The sequence below is a fragment of the Phoxinus phoxinus genome (assembly GCF_949152265.1).
Source record: "Phoxinus phoxinus genome assembly, chromosome: 2".
NCBI classification, from domain to species: Eukaryota; Metazoa; Chordata; class Actinopteri; order Cypriniformes; family Leuciscidae; genus Phoxinus; species Phoxinus phoxinus.
In genome coordinates, this window is record NC_136877.1 from 39714561 (window position 1) to 39736089 (window position 21529).

At 37.5% G+C, this 21529-nt stretch overlaps 2 protein-coding genes across 5 annotated transcripts; one reads left to right on the forward strand and one right to left on the reverse strand.

Annotated features, from left to right (window-relative positions):
- Nucleotides 1-96: 96 nt before the first annotated feature.
- msmp1 (microseminoprotein, prostate associated 1) lies at nucleotides 97-1918 on the reverse strand. Its single transcript, XM_079583621.1, has 3 exons — nucleotides 1539-1918; nucleotides 1302-1410; nucleotides 97-693 (listed from the first exon to the last, which is right to left on the reverse strand). The coding sequence occupies exons 1-3, from the start codon at nucleotides 1639-1641 to the stop codon at nucleotides 525-527; spliced, it is 381 nt and encodes a 126-aa protein (XP_079439747.1). The 5' UTR covers nucleotides 1642-1918; the 3' UTR covers nucleotides 97-524.
- A 995-nt stretch (nucleotides 1919-2913) lies between these two features.
- pik3c3 (phosphatidylinositol 3-kinase, catalytic subunit type 3) lies at nucleotides 2914-21278 on the forward strand. 4 transcript variants are annotated; one of them, XM_079583634.1, is made up of 27 exons: nucleotides 2942-3021; nucleotides 5299-5342; nucleotides 8937-9125; nucleotides 9431-9574; nucleotides 10338-10467; nucleotides 10716-10742; nucleotides 13271-13357; nucleotides 13485-13580; nucleotides 14108-14179; nucleotides 14743-14847; nucleotides 14926-15018; nucleotides 15360-15545; nucleotides 15812-15954; nucleotides 16176-16254; nucleotides 16361-16428; nucleotides 16522-16627; nucleotides 17412-17528; nucleotides 17609-17740; nucleotides 17822-17950; nucleotides 18143-18212; nucleotides 18295-18359; nucleotides 18778-18862; nucleotides 18954-19028; nucleotides 19113-19281; nucleotides 19368-19458; nucleotides 19551-19676; nucleotides 21018-21278. In XM_079583634.1, the coding sequence occupies exons 3-27, from the start codon at nucleotides 8995-8997 to the stop codon at nucleotides 21030-21032; spliced, it is 2541 nt and encodes an 846-aa protein (XP_079439760.1). In that variant the 5' UTR covers nucleotides 2942-3021; nucleotides 5299-5342; nucleotides 8937-8994; the 3' UTR covers nucleotides 21033-21278. The 4 variants fall into 4 exon arrangements, with proteins under 4 accessions (XP_079439761.1, XP_079439760.1, XP_079439759.1 ...); XM_079583635.1 differs by lacking the exon at nucleotides 10716-10742 and having other exon boundaries at nucleotides 2914-3021; XM_079583632.1 differs by lacking the exons at nucleotides 2942-3021; nucleotides 5299-5342 and adding an exon at nucleotides 5919-6349.
- Nucleotides 21279-21529: the final 251 nt, after the last annotated feature.

Below are 21529 nucleotides of genomic sequence, written 5' to 3' on the forward strand. Positions count from 1 at the left end.
CTGGTATTTACAATAGTGCAAATACAATTAAGGAAAAGCTTTGGTTTTGCTGCTTACAATTAGCAACATGGACAAAATGTGTTATCAAATCAGAGTACTGCTTGTCTCATGAAGAGTTTTATTGCAATGATTTAATCAGGAATACACTTTTAATTTTGCTCTCAGAGCTTGAAAACATCTTGGCTATTGAGAGAATGAACTGTAAAAGCATTCATTGCTAATATTTACTGTTGTAGTGATGTGATGATAACATGGTAGAAAAGGCACAAATACACATAATGCACAACATTCCATACAAATAAAAAGAACTGATCAATCTCTCACTCCAATACATCGTTCCAACACAGGACTTGCTTTCCTCCCCTACATGCTGTACATGTCAAACCACTTCATTGCTTCCTTAAATGGTAATAGTTATGTTTTGAGAATACAGTTGCTATAGGAGTAATATCCCATCTCACTTAACAGTGAGACAGATGTTAGCTGACAGGCAGATGATTTGTGATTTAAAGGCTTCCTCCATGCTAACCTTCCAGTTTCATGTTGAGTGCTCCGTGTCTTGGGTCAACATTGTTGTCTTCTCCGGGAATGCAGGGCAGACGAGGATCAGAGGTCATAACCAGCATGACCTGGCAGGTCAGAGATTCAACTCGAACTTCACACCAGGGAGGAAAGTCCACAGGCCGATGCACACTGTAATTCAACAATTATAAGTTACAAATCAAAATGGACTAGTTCCATGTAGCAACAAGTACAAAACAGCTAAATAGTACTCTCTTAAAATGAAAGGTCTCAAAAGGGGGTTTTCACAGCGATGCCAGAGTTCTCAACTCTGGTCGTTGAGATCCACTTTCCTGCAGAGTTTAGCTCCAACCCTAATCAAACACCTGAACAAGATAATACAGGTCTTCAGGATTACTTGAAAGTTTAAGGCTGGAGAGTTGGGTCAAGGTTGCTAAACTCCACAGGAAAGTGGATCTTGAGAACCCCTGCCATAGAAGAACCATTTTGTGTTCCGTAAAACAACATTCAGTGAACAGTTCTTAAAGGAACCATCTTTTTCTAAGTGTGAAAAAGATTTTAATAATCTGAAGAACCTTTTTCCACTAAGGAACCTTTTGTGCAATTGAAGGGTTCCATGGATGTTCTTCCAAGGTTCTTCACGGAACCAATGATGGCAATAAAAAAAAACTTAATTTTTAAGAGTGTACTTTTGGTCTCAAAATACCAAAATCAGACAGACAAATCTCACTGTTCTCATTCATCAGGTTCTTTATATAAAGAAGTGTTACAGTTCTTACGTTTCGCAGCATCCCACTCCCACAGGGTGCAGGCAGGTGCACTGCACACAGCCCTGCTCCATCCAGCTTTCTCCCATAGAGTACTGCTTTCCATCATATTCACACAGAGCTGTGAAGAGAGACGTCGAACACACTGAATATCAATCTCCTCAAGCCTTGAGAGTGCCTGATCCTCAAGTGCACTCCAAATAAAACTGATTTGAAGGGAATATCATGAGACAGGACATTTGCTCTCACCTTGAGAGTTGAAGTGACACTGCGTTGGTGCTGCTGAACATGTCGTCCACACCAAACAGGCCATGAAGAACATCAATGTGTCATGTCTCGCCATGGGATCCATCTCGGTTGTTCGATCGCCCTCTGAGTTGCTCTCTCTTGTTTCGCACCTTCATTTATACCCCCTTTCGTTTATGGGGACGGGTGTGGGGAGTGGTTTACCCCCTACCTGAGGTGTGTCTCTGGGGTGGGGGCAGGTTAGTTGGGCTGTTTAAGGGGGGGTGTAAAGGAAAAAGCTGAGGTTTGGCACCACTTGCTCTTTCTCTCCAGTGATTGCCATTCTCCGCTCCACTGGGCATGACCTTGAAAAACTATAGAAATTCTGACACATCCTGGGATGACTAAGAGAGGTGGGGAAGAGAGTGAGAGAGCAAAAAGTTGACGCGAGACAGGACGCAGAACAATTATGGAGAACATGGATTGTCAGTTAAAGATAATCAGGTGTTCATCTGGGTTTTGGTGGTTGTACACTAATAATAAAGATGTTTTATGTTTTTGATAGAAGTATTTTATGCCTAGCAAGCCTGCATTTATTTGATAAAAAATGCTGTTAAAACAGTAATATTGTGAAAAATTATAATCTAAAATAACTGTTTTCTATGTTAATATATTTCAAAATGTAATTTATTATTGTGATGGCAAAGCTGAATTTTCAGTACTTCAGCATCACATGATCCTTCAGAAATCATTCTGATATGCTGATTTGGTGCTGAATTATAATAGTTAACTTATTACTGGTGCTTAATTAATTTAATAATGTTTCTTATTAATATTAGTATTACGATGTTGTAAAAGTTTTTTCTGACTAATATTTTTCTGGAAACCGTGATTTTTTTTTATTGTTCTTTGATCTTATTTACCCCAAGCTTTTGAATGGTAAAGTATCATGGTGTCCACAAAATGATAAAGCAGCAAAAACTGTTTTCAACATTGATAATAATAAGCAATGTTTTTTATTATTACCAAATCAGAAGACTGACATGATGAAGACTGGAGAAATTATGCTGAAAAATCAGCTTAATAAATTACTTCTAAAATATATTTACATAATATATTACTTTTTTTTTTTTACTGTAGGCCATTTTGGTAAAATAAAGGCAGCCTTGAGCATGGACTACAATTATTCCAAACTTTTTGACTTGTAACCTAGTATAAATGATAAGGTAACCGTCAATATTTTGTCACACATTCTTGAACAAAACTGTGGATGGTCAAATGGTGATTCTCAACATCACCAAGTAACTATTCAAACACAAACACAGGCATTTATCACAACTGTGGTCCTCGGGTTGCCGTGACCTTCGTCTGCTTCTTTGGACCGAGCTCATGCTGATGATGTAATTGCTATGATGACCTCACATGGGCCTGGTCCAGCTGAAGATGTTCATGAGCAGGAGGAAGCTCATAAAGGCAGAATTGGACGTTTATTGCGCAACTGCTGCAGGTGTGTGTGTGTGTTTATGACCAGAGAAGATGTAATATATTCCTGAAATGCGTTTTTGTTGTTGAGGAAGGATTTCTAGGTAGGTGTCGAGCGCGAGGGAGGGATTAGGCTTTGAGCGGATGCCGAGAAGGTAACGCTCTTTGAGCCAGAACCAAACATTACATACTAGTTCGCACATTAGCTCATCTCTCGTCATGTTTGCTATCAAGATGGAAAAACTTGCGATAGAAGAAACAGGCGTTTTCCAAGGAGGCCCTAGGGTACCACAAAGTCTGTTTGTAGCATTCACGCCTGTGTCACCCCACAGTAGTCTGAAAGGTGTTGAAAGCTCCTCCCTATGTACTGCATGTTGTACTACTGCTCTATGGCTCTGACTAGCACCTCAGTTTGGACAAAGTGACTCACATTCTCTCCTCTGCTCTGGCTGTGCATTCTGACCTTGTTTACCTCTGGTTGAATGTTAGAACTGGTGTAGTATTTAAACATTTTCCCCCTCATACATTATTTGTGTCAAATAAGAGCTAAAAATTTGAAGTGCAGAAGTTCTTATTTTTGTGGTTGCCCATTAATCTTTGGTAATTGTTGTTAAATGGTAGAAGTAACTAAAAGTGCTAGTATGAATTATTCAACAGGTACACTTCAAACTTGGTTTTGGGTTTCCTGAATGACATGTTAAATCATTTAAATCAAACCTAACCTATCCCACTGTTTCCCAATGTATGTCTTATGTAGCCATTCAATTCTAGGAAAATAGGATTATTTGCCCAGAACCGAAATCTAGAAAATTGGTGAAAGAGTGTAGCCTATTGCTGTAAAAAAAAGACAGCAGAAGTATGAATAAGGTTACGTGTCATCCTCAAAACTCTTTTCTTTTTTTTTTTTTTAAAGGAGCTGAATGTTCGATCACAGTTAGCAGCACACTTAAAGACAACACCTGTTGTTGAAGTGCAAAAAGTTACAACACATTTGTCATTACACATTTAAAATTACAATACAAACAGGGTACGAATTACACAATGGTCTTCAGGGATCAAGTCTTCATTAGGGGGGTCAGACCCCCCTAAACCCCCCATAATTCGCACCCTGAATACAATTTCAATGACGCACCTTATATATTTAATTTTTAAAAATCCTAGTTTAACAAAGCAAAATTTTCTAAGTACCCCTTTTTGCAAATCACTGATGTATACAATTTAAACCAAAATAATAAGCTAATAAACTAAAAACCTAAATACAAATGTGTTCAATTTAGCCTCATATAAAGTTTTTTTTGTTCAATTCAGTCTTTAATTTGAATCAACCTTTTGATTTTACAAAAGCATTTTAGTTTAGTTTACAATGAATTAAAACCCATTTTCTTAAAGATAAAAATAAATGCTAAGATGCATTGCACATAATTCAGATTGATCAGACCTACAAATACTCAATCCATCATATGAGCAATTATTGATTGGTCATAAGAAATTTCTGAAAACAAAACTTCAGACCTGTTAGCCAGTGGAAACCTTCATCATCCCAAGAGTGCATCTGCCCTTTGGCTTCAGCTCAAAGGAATGTGGCCTTAAACATGGGAGCAAGGAAGCAGAGCCCCCTCTGTGAGTGTTCGGAACACATGAGGGGTGGCAATGAGCCTTATCCTCTTTAACAGCTCTTGAGTCCCGAGCGGAGGATGTAATGGACTGCGGTCCTGTTCTGTTGTGCAGTCTGACTCATCACCATTTATTACATAACCACACACTAATGTGCAGGGGGACCCAAGGTTGCACTAAGATTTAGATGCAAGTGATAGGATGCCAAGCTGCCAACGAATGTAAATTAAAAGCAAGAACAGCTTGTTTTTTAAATCATTTTATTGGCTTGGTTCTTTTTCTGCCCTTGCAAATGATGGCATTCAAGAAACACGCTTTATGTGAAGAGAGATGAGATTTTTAGGAAGTACAACCTATTTTGGTGCCTATATACACAAACACACTAATACAATATTCATTGCATTGGAGAACATACTTGGAGAGCATTATGTTCATGCACCCAAAAGACAGATAGCAATTGTAAATGACGTGTCCACCTTCTGTGTAGAATGGCTGACAAAGCCCATAACCAACTGGTTTCATAGCAGATCCCATCCGAGATTGTTAAATAATCACACAATGAGTTAAGTTTTATAAACAGTTTATTGTATTGGCATTGGCAAACTCTTAATGTATATTGTAAGAAAATGTATTCATTATTTAATATCTTCCAACAAACTTTGCTCTGTTGTTCCGTCTTCTGCTTCAGATCCATGCGGACACACGTGGGAAGAAAGAGACATGCACACAGTGGTATGCTTCACACCTTGAAAGTTTATTGAACAGATACACGCAGTTCATTCAACTTCTTGTCATGCATATTAATTTATCATAGAACAAAGACTTTCAGAATTTATTGTAAACAAACGAACTTGATTGACTAGTTCTTTCTCACAGTATCAGAAACCAGTCATCTAAAGTCATCTACTATCTGAGGCCCTTATTATCCGTAGATAATACAGATAAACCACAATAGTTTGCGATTTAAATAGATTCTAAACAGCACCTACAAAATCAAATCACATATCCTCTTGAATGGGATTCATAAAATGCAGTACATAATTAAATTAAACATATTTAAACAAATTAAACTAAATCAAAAGTTTTATTAAAAAGAGAGAGATTTCTATGATCTTCAATGTCTTGCCTTAATCCACTTTAAGCTCAGAATTACCAATGCTAATAAATAAATCTTATTGTACAACTATTATGCAATTCAAGAGGACTTTTAAACGCCTTACAAAAATGTCCTCTTTTACTATCCGTTCTTAAACCAAACAGGAAGTCACAAAGATTCACCAGACCAAATAAGCCATTTCTGATCCGCTCAGTCCAAACAAGCTGCTGCGGCGATCGAACAACTTGACATCGATTATTTACGCCTGATTCTAATGTTTTCCTTTCTAAAAGCGGACGAGATGAAGCCCTGTCAGATGTTCATTATAACTTTATTATTGTCTTAAATTAAGACTGCTAGTATTTTTGACCGGCCATATTGGTTGTCATTATTCAGGCGAAGTTATATCAAAAGTATAAACTGTTACGAAAAGCAAAAACTCCTGCAGATCCAGTGCAGGGTCTTTGCTATAGGCCCTGCAGTTGATCTTCCATCGCCTGACAAATCTGCATTTTTCTTTTATATGCGTTTCGTTTTATTCATTGCGGTTTTGCATAACACTTCGTCGATCACTGAAGATGGACACAGACAAGTTTAACTACGCGTATAGTTGCGATTTGGACATAAACGTCCAACTGAAAATGTGAGTATGTTTCTGGACCTTAGTCATTGTCTTGATTGCAGAACTGTCAAACCTGCAGAATGTCAACAGAGATCGAGTAACGGCTCATTGAAACATTGGAAGATGTGGTGTGCGTCATATGCATCTACATCTACTCGATGTAATTTATTAATATGGTTTTAAATATATTGTCTTCTTCGTCAAAGATAAAATCACCAAATATCCCTATGTAGAGGACATAATGTAGTGCATTTATATTTTTAAATGTAGAAAGGAAGACTCTTCCCTCATTTATGTCAAATCGTTGTTTTTGTGATGTTTACCAAAGCTAGCATGGCAACACTATGAGTCAGGAAAATAAAGTTTTAACACGAGTCCAGCGAGAGCTGTTGTGTTTTAGGGCTGTCATCTGTCTATTGACATCATTCTCCTTTTGCCCTCGATCTTAACGAGTCTCTGTCCGCGTGTGGATCATAAATGATTCTTCTGACCCCTAGTTTTTGTCCGGCTGCACACGCGCGCATAATGGAATCAGTTTAATTTCAGTGTGTGTGTGTTTAGTGTGTTGCATTACGTTAGAAGGACAGAAAAAATCCCAGGGTGCTAGTAAACAAACTTTTACGCAAGACCTCATCATAAGACGGTGAAGCCAAACTGCATGAAGAAGAGCTGTCACCATGTGAAATAACGGGGTGATTTGACAGGGGCCAGGGCTGACCTTCATAATTTAAAGGGATAGTTCACCCAAAAATTGACATTTTGCCTCATTGCAAAGTTCCAAACCTGTATGAGTTATTTTTTTCTGTTGAACACAAAAGAAGATATTTGAAAGAATGTTGGTAATAAAACAGTTGACAATAGCCATTGACTTCCATAGTAAAAATACTATGGAAGTTAACGGGTGCCGTCAACTTTCTGGTGACTGACCAACATTTGTTGAAATCTTCTTTTGTGTTCAACAGAAAAAAGTAACTCATACAAGTTTGGAAAAACATGAGGGTGAGTAAATGACACATTTTTAATTTTTGGGTGAACTGTCCCTTTAAGTGAACTGTCCCTTTAAGTGTGAAATAGGAATAAAAAAATAACTTTTTAACTTGAATATTGTAAAACCAACGTCTAAGTAAGTAAAATAAAATATTTTTTAAAAGTGCATGTTGTGTATTTTAGATGCTTGCGAACACTAGTAGCGTTCGCACGAGCGTTGCACTAGCACTTGGAGTATCGGACACATCAACAAAACTGAAACAAATTAATACTTTTATTAAGCAAGAGCACATTCAATTTATCAGAAATTATAGTAAAGAATCCTGAAAAAAAAGAATATTAGTTTTCACAAAAATATTAAAGCGTTATTTCACCCAAAATGAAAATTCTGTCATTAATTACTCACCCTCAATTGAGCTGTCTTTCTCTCCATTGACTATGCAACTACCACTTTCAAGCCCAGGAAAGGTAGTAAGACATCAATAAAGTAATCCATGTGACTCCAGTGATTTAACCAAAATTTTATGGAGCTACACGAGTGCTTTGTTTGCACAAATAACATAATTTTCTATTTCTTTTTTTTCAAAAATATTAATCTCAAACGCGCGTTCACGGCATCAAATTCTGCTCTCGCGTCAACACAACACACATGCGTATTATTTTGTTAATAAAGTAGTAAGTTATGTTTTTATTGTTGCACAAAGCACTTGTGTCACTTCATAAATAGGAGGTTAAATCACTGGAGTCACATGGATTACTTTAGTCTTTAATACCTTTCTCGGGCTTAAAAGTGGTTGGCTAGTTGCCTTGCAGTCAATGGAGGGAACGAAAGCTCTCAAGATTTCATTAAAAAGATCTTCATTTGTTTGAACGAATGTCTTATGGATTTGGAATGACATGAAGGTGAGCAATTAATGACAGAATTATAATTTTTGGGCTAAAAATTTTATGGATAAAAAAAAATTCAACTGTGATTGAAATTTCTCTTGAGCACCAAATCAGCATATTAGAATGATTTACAAAATTCAGCTTCATCGTCACAGGAATAAATTACATTTAAAAATAGAAATTTATTTTCAAAAATCTTTTCAATTTAAAATAGAAAACATTTTAAAACATATATTTAAAATTGTAATAATATTTCACAATATTGCTGTTTTTACTGATTATTTTTTATTTTTTTTAAATGCAGCCTTGGTGAGCACAAGAAACTTTCAAAAACATAAAAAAATCTTAGTGTATCAGTAGTGTTAACATATCTCCAAAGTATGTTACCAAAACTATGTTTTGTTGTTAAAGTGTTTACAGTTAAAATTCTATAATCATTTTACATTTATGAGCCATATTCACCATTTTCTTTTATTAAATGGAAAAAAGATGCAATGAAAATTAATGATTAATGAAGGCTTTAACGTCCTGCAGAATATCGTGTGTATATATATATATTTATTTATTTATTTTTCCCACAAATGACAGTACTAACAACTAGCGTCAGTGTGAATATAATGTGCGGTGGAAAAGTCATGGAAATCATTGGTCAAATTTAGAGCCCAAATATCTTGACATTGTGTTGTGTGCTGACTGAGCAGAAATAGCCTTTCGTTTGTGTTTGCTTTTGCAGAGGCAGTCTAGAGGGCAAAAGAGAGCAGAAGAGCTATAAATCTCTGCTCGAGGACCCCATGCTGCGATTCTCGGGACTCTACCAGGAGAGCTGCTCCGACCTGTACGTCACCTGTCAGGTGTTTGCTGAGGGCAAGCCACTCGCTCTGCCAGTACGGACGTCTTACAAGGCCTTCAGCACTCGCTGGAAGTGAGTACATTTAACAACGGTTAATATCCGTATCTCACATTGTGGCTCACTTTACGCAAGTGTGACCCAGTAATGAGTCAGAGCAGGAAACCAAACAAAATATGCCAGAGATGTGTCGCAGAGATATATAGCCTATATATTTTGATACCTTTATCATCCTCTCAGATATTTACACAGATACATGACAAGTATAATTCATTTTCTTAATTTAGAAAAAAAACATTAATACCTTCAGATTTAGTTTGTTGACTGTATTGAGTCATGTGTTATGTCACATTATTTTCCTGGTCTTTTCTTCTTCGCAGCTGGAACGAGTGGCTGAGATTGCCAGTGAAGTACCCTGACCTGCCTCAGAGTGCCCAGGTGACTCTAACTGTTTGGGATGTGTATGGACCCGGCCGTGCCACACCTGTTGGGGGCACTACAGTCACCCTGTTTGGGAAATATGGGTAAAGGTCTACTATTTCATCAGATCACTAATAATGAGTGTACCTCATTAGCCTTCATGTAAACAACTGAAAATGTCATGTGATCGAGCTCTATTTGAATGAAATGTATCTATGGTTAAAAGAGACTTAAATAGTCTGTTGAATATAATAATAATTGTTTTGAAAACCTTTAGATCTGTCTACTTTCACAATCAGTTTCAAATATTTCTCACTGTTCAAACGTTTGGGGTCAATATTATTATTATTTACTTTTATTCAGCAATGCTGCATTAAATTGATCAAAAGTGACAGTTAATAGGATTATAATTTTACAAAATAATTATATATCAAATAAATGCTGTTCTTTTGAGCTTTCTATTCATCAAAGAATTAAAAAAAATAAAATTATAAAAAATATCATGGTTTCCACAAAAACTTTCCACGTGGCTCCTGAAAACTCAGCTCTGCCAGCACAGGAATAAATTACATTTTAAAATGTATAAAAAAAAACTTTATTTTTGAGCAAATAATTGTAGTCTTGGTGGGCAGAGATTTTCTTCAAAAAGACAACAACATTTGAACGATTCTGTACATGTGAAATGCAGTGCAATTCTGGCCCACCAATCTTTGCTACATACTCTCTTTTGTTAGAGAGACAAACTTGATGTTTTTTTTGTTGTTGACATTTTTCCACAAAAGTTTGCACCTCTTTTACATCTAATAAGGATAATTCCCTTACCCTTATCCTTCTTCATCTCTCTTCTTCTTTCATTCTGTCTCCCAGAATGTTTCGGCAGGGTATGCATGATCTGAAGGTGTGGCCGGGCGTAGAGGGTGATGGCAGTGAGCCCACTAGTACACCAGGAAGGACCAGCAGCACTCTGTCAGAGGACCAGATGGGCCGCCTAGCCAAGGTCAGTTGAGAGATTGGGGAGTGGAGAAGCCCAATTGAGACAGAAAGGCGAGAAATATGTCTGTAGACAGTTACTGCACATGAGGGATATGTTAAATGAAAAGTGGGTGGCAGGGTGGGATAGATGGATGTGCTGTTGTGTGTACTGATGTGTGTGTGTGCGTGTGTGCGTGCTTGCGTGCGTGTGTGATTACGCGCGTGTGTGTGTGTTCTCTAAAAGGAAATTTTTTTAACTGCCCTCTGTTCCAGGGCCCAGACCTGGAGATACTTAGTGACGTGAGTATGAGAGAAAACGGGACAGGAATGCTGAATGTGTGTGTATGTGTTTGTGTATGTATGTGTGTGTATGAGTGTGTGCTCGTCTCATTTTTGGGCAAGATATAGGATGGGTTCCATTATACTTAGCTTGTTTAATTTGACCCACATTTTCACAAATAGCATAAGTGTATAATTTTCTGTGTGTTTTGGACTTTCAAGCACTGACATTTTGGACATTGCTTGCCCCCACCATTTTTAATTTATTTAACATTTTATATTCATTTTTGATTTTGAGAATTTATGTGCAGCAGTAAAGCTGTTATAAAGCACACCAAGTGTTCAGGGGATTTGAGAAAGGGTTTTTATGACACTAAATTAGAGCTGCTAGATTAATCATTAAAAGATTGCGATACCGATTAAAACACCCATGCAATCGTATTTCTTAATGACAAGGATTCGGCTATGTCTTTTAAACCTTTGACAAGAACGATCACAGCGAACATCCAAATCTGCGTTGGTGCTGCCGCTGCCCCAGAGAGAGCAGTTGTCATGTATAGATATGAAACAGCTTCACAAACAGTCTTTTCAACCACACAGTATATTTATTTCTGTTTTACAATAATTCAAATTATCATAAAAGATATAAACACTGATGCCTACAGTAGTGATCAAAATAAAGATTGCATCAATTCATTACACCATTAGGTGGCGACAATTCGCCTTTGGCTAAGCCACGCCCTAGAATGTAGATTGACCAATCACAGCGCAGCCAAGAACGAGCTCCCACAGAGGTCCGACACTTTTTCACAGCGCTCCATTGACTTTAACACAGGCGTCTCATATTTTTGGTCTCGGCAGGCTATTACCCTCGTAGTTTTATCAAAAATATGGTTAAACGTTGTGCCTGGGGCATTTGTAACACAGATACGCGTTTCCCAGAGAGGTTGGAGGGGGGTGTCCGTTTTTTCCCTTCCCAAAACCGAAGTCAAATCCTGACAAGTGTCCTCTTTGGATTAAACTGTGTGGACGTCCTCACATTCAGCGAAACCCCTCAAGGATCAACAAGCTCACTTTTGTGTGCTCTAAGATACATTTTGCTTTTAACCTTACTGTGAAGTTATACTAGTTAGACAGTTTTATGCTGTTTTAGGTTATGATTTCGGTTCTCTGCCCTAATTGTTGATACGCTAGCACACGCTGCTAATAAATACAACTTTATACTCGCGTAGTCCGTTTGCTTTGTAATAACGATTATAGAAGTGAATAGAGACCCACCCAGCTTTGCATGAACAGTGTTGCTCATTGATATTGTTAGTCCCCGCCTCCGTCTCCATTAGGATATGCGGTGGTTCATTTTTTGACTGTGACCGTTATGCTTTTGCCTCTATTTGGCTTGTTGTTGCTTGCGTTTCACCGGTATGTCTTGAATATAACCTTCGAACGCACACTGAGCCCCTTTTGCCTACTTCTATCGGACACTTTATTTGCTGCTTTATAAAAGTTTGATAAAATTTCAGCAGGAAGAGCTGTCACAGCATAAGCCATGTTGATACCAAACTAGAGCCCAGATGAAGTTGTCGGAGGTAGCAACAGTAACTAAGGGGGGCGGGGCTTAGCCAAAGGTGAATTGACTGCTAAAAAATGTATTTGTCATTGAATCATTCAAGAGAATTTTTCAAAAATGTTGAGTCTTTATGCGCGAGTCATTGAATCAATAATTTATTCATTCAAACAAACCGATTTTTAAAAAATCTATTAAAATTAATGAAATATTTTTAAATGTATTTATAATTTATATAATTTGCAGCATTTATCATTTTATCAGAACCTCTACTATATTGCATGTTATTTTGTTTAGTGGTCTATTCAGAATCGTGAAACAAAAAAAATATTCTCAAATCAGAATCGTGCAGCTCTACTATAAATTAATTTTTAAAAATATGGCAGGTCCGATACAACTTGAGCCCTTTTAACAACATCTTTCAACTCATGTTATAAGCTGGTAAGCTTTTGCCTAAACCTCTGTTCACAACAATCGTGTCTGTAATGTATAACCAGACGTTCATCCACAGAAGTTCTACATCAAACGGACAATTGAGAAGAATCTACAGATTAAATAAAAAGATTGTCGTGCTGGATAAGTCAGAATGATTTGTTGTGGATGCCATTGACAAAGCTTAACTTGTTTGGAACTGGGAACATTCCTTTAAATGTTATGGATATTATGTTTAGTCACTAAAACACATGTATGGCTGTTTAAACAAAGTCCTCTTAGACTCTTGGTGGCCTTTAGATGAGATGTGTTATTGTACTAACTATTACTAACTGTTTGTTTAGAAAGGGCTGAGTCATCTTAGTGTGCTACTACTTTGTAATGGGCGTTTTTGCATTTGAGGCTCTTGCTGGCTGACACGCCACTGTCATATGATTGGCTAAAGGATTGTGCGCACAAGGTATTAGTGTTACTGGTCTTCGAAATATGTCTTTTTCTTTAAGTTTTCCTCTCTCTTTCTTTGCCTTTCTCTCTCTCTCTCTGTCTCTCCCAGCTAACAAAAGCTCATCGTCAGGGTCACATGGTTAAAGTAGACTGGCTGGATCGCTTGACCTTCAGAGAGATTGAGATGATCAATGAGGTGAGTGGGTTTGGGGTAAACGGTGTCATGATACGACATGACTATCATTTTTATAACCTCTTTGTAGATCCCAAAAACCACAAGTATGTCAAATTAAGATGATTCATAACGTTTTTTTTCTCTACAGAGTGAGAAACGTAGCTCTAATTTCATGTACCTTATGGTGGAATTCCCTCGTGTCAAAACTGGCGAACAAGAATACAGCATTGTCTATTACGAAAAGGTATATCCATTTTTAACTACATCTTTTGCTTCAGTTAAAATTGATTCAAAATAACCCTGTTTACTTTCCTTGTTATTGCATGATTCATCAAAATGTATCAGCTCTGCTTCATGTCCAAATTTTTAGTTGACTAGGTTGTGATATTAATGTTAACTAATAGCCAAATTACTATTTAAGCATTTGGTTAATGAAATATGTATTAACATTTAGTTTGAAAAGAATAGCTTGTTGAGGGTAAACTTGAACTTGGCGGTTATTCGTTTCAAAACATTTTTAGGAGGGAAGCAGTCCCACACAATTTTAACTGCAAATTAGCAGTCAGAAATAAATACTTTAACAATCTTATCATTTTTAGATGAGTAAAAACAAGCCCCAACTTACAGTTTTAGAAAAATAAATGTTTACTTTTTTGAAGTAAAATGGGTTGTGAATGCCTTTTTATTTTGACTTTAAATCAGTGATTGATCAAAAGTTTTAAAAGGAGTGTAGTTAATAGACCAGGTAAATTTACGTGACTCTCTTTTCAGGATGCTGATGATTCCTCCCCTTTGCCAACCAGTTCAGATATTGTGAAAGTCCCAGACCCTCAGATGTGCATGGTGAGTGGAAATAAAAACAAAAAAGTCAGTTAACTTGGGTTCATTGGTTTGAGAATCTGTAATAAATGTCTGTCTTAGTCCCTGTTTACACCTGGTATTAAGATGCGCATTGGTCGATCGGATCACAAGGAGACAAGGGAGACACAATTCCGTTTACACCTGGTGTTTTAATCTCTTTTGTCCACCTTAAATTACTTCTGTCCTGATTTCTTCAAGGAATGGTGCTTGGCAATTTTTTTATCTTCAAACCAAACTTGGGTCTTCAGCCATCAAAGTTTAAATCATTTCCCATAATGTTTATGCATTAGGTCAGTAGGCGGAGAGAAGGCGGTCTTGTGTGTGTTCGATCATATGAGAAAGAATCATCCATCATCGGTCGAAAGTGTTTTAGACCCTATTTACACCTGTATTTAGCGTCGTCCACTTGTGATCTTAATACCAGGTGTAAACCGGGACTTACACACAAATGGTGGTGTATATTTTGGCACTTGATAATGTAAAAAAAATACTTTTCATGTAAAATGACAAAGTTGGTACTTACTGGTGCTGGTGTTCTGTTGCAGGAGAACCTTGTGGAGAGTAAGCATCATAAACTGGCCCGTAGTTTGCGCAGCGGACCGTCTGACCACGATCTCAAACCTAATGCAGCCACACGTGATCAACTCAATGTTAGTGATGAAGAGAAAAAAAAGTCCACAAGACATCTCTGCAGATGTGTTTTTAATATGTATATGTATCTGTCATAGATCATAGTGAGCTACCCACCCACTAAACAGCTAAGCTCTGAGGAACAGGACCTTGTGTGGAAGTTTAGATACTACCTCACCACACAAGAAAAGGTGAGTGAGCACATGTACTGTACACTAACCATTTTAAAGTTTTTGGGTCAGTATGAAAGAAATGAAGGCTTTTATTCAGCAAAGATGCATTCAATTGATCAAAAGTGATCGTAAAGACATGTATAATGTTACAAAAGATTTCTATTTAAGATATATGCTTTTCTTTTGAACTTTCTAGTTATCAAAGAGTCCTAAAAAAATATTTTGCAATAAATACATCTTACTGACCCCAAAATGTTAAATTATGTTCATGTTTACTAGTGTTGCCCCATTGGTAGTAGGGCGGTGTCTCAAACTTACTCTGTGTCCAAAGCAGGATCTAATTGTGGCTCTGTTTTTAGGCTTTGACTAAGTTCCTGAAGTGTGTGAACTGGGATCTGCCCCAGGAGGCCAAACAGGCCCTGGAGCTGCTGGGAAAGTGGCGGCCGATGGATGTGGAGGATTCCCTGGAGCTGCTGTCCTCTCAGTTTTCCAACCCCACAGTCAGACGCTACGCCGTCGCGAGGCTGCAGCAGGCTGACGATGAGGTAAAGTCTACAGTATTGTGTTTTTTATGTCTTCTATCTAGAGTATATGTGTCAGTATATTTCTTTGTGCGTCAAATGATTTTATACTTTCTATAATGCAGTATTAACTATCCTTAAATATGCACACACCATTACCAATGGGAATCTTTTGGTTTATCCGCAGTACCTGATTCCTGCGGATAAACATTTAATTCTGCTTATTTTTCTGACTCTTTACAATAACCATACCATACACACACCTCATCTCTCTTTGTAATTCCTTATAGGATCTGCTAATGTACTTGCTCCAGCTGGTACAGGCATTGAAATATGAGAACTTCATTGATATCCAGGGTGGTTTGGAGCCTGCCAGTAAGAGAGACAGTCAGGGGGTTCTGGCAGAGAGCTCAACAATAGGAGATCTGGAAAGGTCAGCTGAAACCTCACAGAACATGCGTCTATGTGAAATGGGAACCCAACCCTCCCACCCCCCATATTTAGACATTACTTTTCATAGAATCACAGCATCTTTCAACATCTTTGCATGCATGATACAGAGATGCTCAGAATATATGTACTGTTGGAATTCTAAACAATTCAAAATTGAAAAACAAAAAACGTGAGGGTTCCACTCACTGATTTATTTTTCAGTTCCCAGGTGGCATCAACCATCCCTGTGATGCCCAGTGGACAGAAAGGCAAAGAGGGAGCAGATGGTGAAAATCTAGAGGTAAGTGTAAAAATAAAAAGTTAGCAGATGTAAAAAAGAAAACAGTTTATTTTAGATAAAGGGGATGTGGAGATTATGTAACGTGTGTATGACCTGTGTTCCACAGCAAGATCTGTGCACTTTCCTTATATCACGTGCCTGCAAAAACTCCACTCTGGCAAACTATCTATACTGGTGAGTTCATTAATCAAGGGGTTTTCCACCGACTCCATATGTAAGGTTTAAAACTAAAAGAAAACGTTGTTTGGATATTGTCTTCTACTGCAGGTATGTAATAGTGGAATGTGAGGATCAGGACACCCAGCAGAGAGACCCAAAAACCCATGACATGTACCTCAATGTAATGAGGCGGTTCAGTCAGGCTCTGCTCAAGGTACCTACACATTCTGAACCCACATGACTGACAAACAAATTAATTTGATAATATATACCACTGTTCAAATGTTTGGAGTCAGTAAAACTTTCTAATGTTTTTAAAAGACGTCTCTTATGCTTACCAAGGCTGTAATTGCTTGATCAAAAATACAGTAAAATAGTAATACACTTTAAATATCTGTTTGCTTTTTTTATATTATTATATTTTAATATCTTTAATTAATTAAATGTAATTTATTCCTGTGATGGCAAAGCTGAATTTTCAGCATCATTACTCCAGTCTTCAGTGTCACATGATCCTTCAGAAATCTGTATCTCTAATATGCTGATGTGCTGCTCAAGAAACATTCTTATTATCAATGTTAAATTCTATTTTTTTCAGGATTCTTTGATTGATGAACAGAACACCCTTTGTTTGAAATATCTTTCATAACATTATAAATGTATTTTCTGTCACTTTTGATCAATTTAATGCATCCTTACTAAATAAAAGTTGCTAAAATAAAAACAACATTTGAACACTACTGTACCTAACCAGGCATGATGCTCAAGTTTTCATTATCAAGCAATTGTTTGTCCGTCTACACAATCGCAACCAATACGGAGATATTCAATCTAGTTAAGATTGTACTTTCAAAGTGCATACAAAAAGTGATTGTGTCTGATTATATTGCAAATTCATGCCTCTTATACATTATGATTGGTTGATAAAAGTAAATAGATGTGAAGTGTTGAAATAGAAGATATTGAAAATAATATGTGATGTTTTTGTCTCTTTCCAGGGTGATAAGAGTGTAAGAGTGATGCGCTCCCTTCTGGCCTCCCAGCAGACATTTGTAGACAGACTAGTGCAACTCATGAAAGCTGTTCAGAGAGAGAGCGGAAACCGCAAGAAAAAGGTACGGGACATCTGCTGTAGATCATGAGGAATCTTTGGTAGAGTTTTTTGTTACATTTCATTTTTTCCTGTCTCTGACAGACGGAGCGGTTACAGAGCCTGTTGGCTGATAATGAGAAGGTGAATCTGTCAGAGATCGAGCCCATCCCTCTCCCTCTGGAACCTCAAATCCGCATCAAAGGCATCATACCTGAGACTGCAACACTCTTTAAGGTATTGTAGCATCATTTATATCCATTACACTGATCTCACATGCATCCATCCACCCCTGACCGCAGTTTTTGTCTCTTTCAGAGCGCTCTGATGCCAGCAAAGCTCATCTTTAAGACAGAGGATGGGGAGCAATATCCAGTCATCTTTAAACATGGAGATGACCTGAGACAGGACCAGCTCATCCTGCAGATTATTTCACTCATGGATAAGGTCCGAAGAGCTCATTAAAAGCTCATTTCCTCACACAGTACCAACAGGACACAGTTCATATCAGTATTCATTAACGTCGTCTTACATACAGTACCTGTACACACAAAAAAAATACTTTCTGTTGTTTCATATAATGCTACCGCTAAAATAATATAATTTTTAGTTGATTGTTAGCTTTCTTATCTTCAACAGTTGCTGAGGAAAGAGAATTTGGACCTGAAGTTGACTCCATACAAAGTTCTGGCGACCAGCACCAAACATGGTCAGTACTGCTTCAGTATTGAGCCAGTCAATGCACGTGTGGGAGTTTCATTTTACACTGGATGCTTATGATTTGTCTGCAGGTTTTATGCAGTTTATGCAATCAGTGCCCGTGGCTGAAGTTTTGGCGACTGAAGGCAACATTCAGGTAACGCAATACAATACAATAATGCAGTCCTGCTTCTGGAGGGCCACCTTCCTGCAAAGTTCAGTTCCAACCCTAACCAGGTCTTCAAGGTCTTTAGGGTCGCTTGAAACCTCCAGCCAGGTGCGGTAGTGCAGTTTAGAGCTAAGATCTGCAGGAACGTGGCCCACCATGAATAGGATTGCACACCCATTTCACTTGGATATACATCACAATAGAGGGGAAAAAGACTCATATTTTAAAATAAAAGTAATATTTTATTACTTACATTTGTATAATAGAATTGTAGGTGCAAGGTGCTTAAATAGTGCCAAATAGTGGATGTATTAAACGCATTCTTCTGTGTTTATTTGTAATATAACTAAAGAAAAAGCTCTCGTATCTTTTTTTATTTCTCTTGATTAATTATGTCTCCATGCAGAGTTTCTTCCGAAAGCACGCACCGAATGATAAGGGGCCGTATGGCATCAGCTCTGAAGTCATGGACACATACGTTAAAAGCTGTGGTGAGCTTCAGTTTGTTTATTTAGCTTTATTAATTATTTACTTCTTTATAAATCATTATTTGCGTGTACTAAATCATGATATACTTTTCAGCTGGCTATTGCGTCATCACCTACATCCTAGGGGTTGGAGACAGACATCTAGACAATTTACTTCTCACAAAGACTGGTACACTCGATAAACGCACCACAGCTTTCAATGACTTTATGAAAAAACAGATTGGGCGTGCTGATCTGTATCTCTGGCTTGCAGGGAAGCTGTTTCATATCGATTTTGGGTATATTTTGGGTCGGGACCCTAAACCTCTGCCACCCCCTATGAAGCTGAGCAAGGAGATGGTGGAAGGGATGGGGGGCATGCAGAGCGAACAATACCAGGAGTTCAGGAAACAGTGCTACACCGCCTTCCTGCACCTACGCAGGTGAGTTAAAGAAGACCTACTTCCTATATGTAGTATGTCTAACTTGAAATCATAACCTTTTTTGTCGTTCTGGTTCTCATATGCAGATACTCCAATCTCATTCTGAATTTGTTCTCTCTGATGGTGGATGCGAACATTCCGGACATTGCACTGGAGCCTGACAAAACTGTGAAAAAGGTTTGTGTGGTCCTAAATGTTTGGCCCCAAAATTATAGAATAAAATGAGCAATAAGATTTGAACCTGTTCATTCTTTGCCTGTCCACTGCAGGTTCAGGACAAGTTTCGACTGGACCTCTCAGATGAGGAAGCAGTGCATTATATGCAGAGTCTGATTGATGAGAGTGTAGGGGCTTTGTTTGCTGCAGTGGTTGAACAGATACACAAATTTGCACAGGTGTGTATGTTTCCTCATTTTTTTTAACGCAATACTTTTTTCCCTTTTGCAAATTCAGCATGGAAACTATTAAGGACAAGGCCTATTTATGATGTTGCTCAAAACAAGCTTGTTCTGTTACTGTTCTGTAGCAATGTTTTGGCCTGTGCTGCTAAATTCTAGAAAACACTACACAACTTTGCGCAGATTTTTCCCCCTGATTTGCTGTCTGGATGAATTAAGTCTAGCTGCTGAAGTTCAGGGCCAGTCTGCAGATTTTGGGCAGTCAGGGTTGAAAGATTTCACTCTTAATCACAGTGTAGCCCAGCCAATTTTCTTAGCTTCAGTCTTTGATTCCATCCAGAGGAGATCAAACGTTTGATATTGTTTTCATTTGTCATGCTTCTCTTAGCAATGAAGCACACATTTCGGATTTCTGAGAATGTTGTGTTAAAAACAATTGGTAAAACTTTATTTTTATTGTCCCCCAAAAACATTCTACTAACTTAAGTAACTAATGTACAACTACAGTACATGCTAACTAGCAGCAGTCATTAGAGTATTTGCATAATATCTGTTAACTCTTTATTGTGATGCTCCCCAACAGACATTCTACTGACTAAAAGTAGCGTTGCAAGTACATGTCAACTTAATCCCCGTTCTAAGTGTTGGACTAGTTTTCTAAACGACGTTTGAGTTACAATTCTTATCACTCAGTGTCTGTGATTAAATGCACCGATTCGGACTGGACTAAAATCTCCATGTTCATTTCAGAGGTGGGAGTGTGTGTGTTTTCTAGACGTGGCTGTTACAGAAGGTCATGTGCTGTGCGTGCTTCACGTATATGTATTTTAATGTATTATTTGTTTGTATGATTTTAATTATAATAATAATAAAAAAACATCAAGTAAACTTCACGAGTTTATAGCATCTGTAAAATCTAGACAAGTATCTTACTCTTACCCGACACTGATTTTAAAACGGCCGGTCTGCTGTTTCACAGATTTGGCTCTATTTGCAGTTTCACAGATTTGGCTCTATTTATTAATTGTATATGTTATTTTTTAATCGGATACCATCCATATTGAACTGAAATTTAAGTATGCTGAAGATTGGTGCGCAAACGATAGCTCAGATAGGTCAAAAAACACATGAGGAGCGTTGGATAATACAACATCAGCGATTAAAAATCTGTGCATATTTTAAAAGTCTTGCAGTGTATTCCAGCTTTAATAGTTCACACTTTTGTTAATCAGCTATGATTATTGACAGATCCTGAAAAATGGCCAAATAGCGGTCCCGTGTAATTGGCATAGCTGACATATTGGACTTTTACTAACGTTTTATGTTTAAAATCCACAGTATTGGCGCAGATGAGGTGATGTCATGGAGCCTGGTCCTCACATAAGCAGTGAACAACAGAAAGATGGACGGCAACAACAACTGAATGATAGACGGGAGAAAAGGACACGTGCCAAGGCCACACTAGTGACATCGTTTTCACCGTGAACCATTCATGCACTAGGTCTTGACTAAACTGAATATATTTGTATATAAAATATCAAATTAACTGTATATGTAAAAAAAAAAAAAAAAGACAGCCAAATAAAGATTCCAACTTTACCATTTGTGTTTACTGGTCAGTATTAATTTGACAGTATATTCACTTAAACACTCATATAAAACATTTAGATTTATATTAGTATCCGAAGTCTTCGTTTAATTTTTTTACAATAGAATGGTAAAAGAAAATTATCATCATTAATTATGTATTTGTAACCCTTGCTTAGGGACTGTTATTTGATTGGAGTCATCTTTCTATGACAATGAGTGGTTCTGATGCATATGGTGGTTTTAAAGGTTTCTCTGGATGA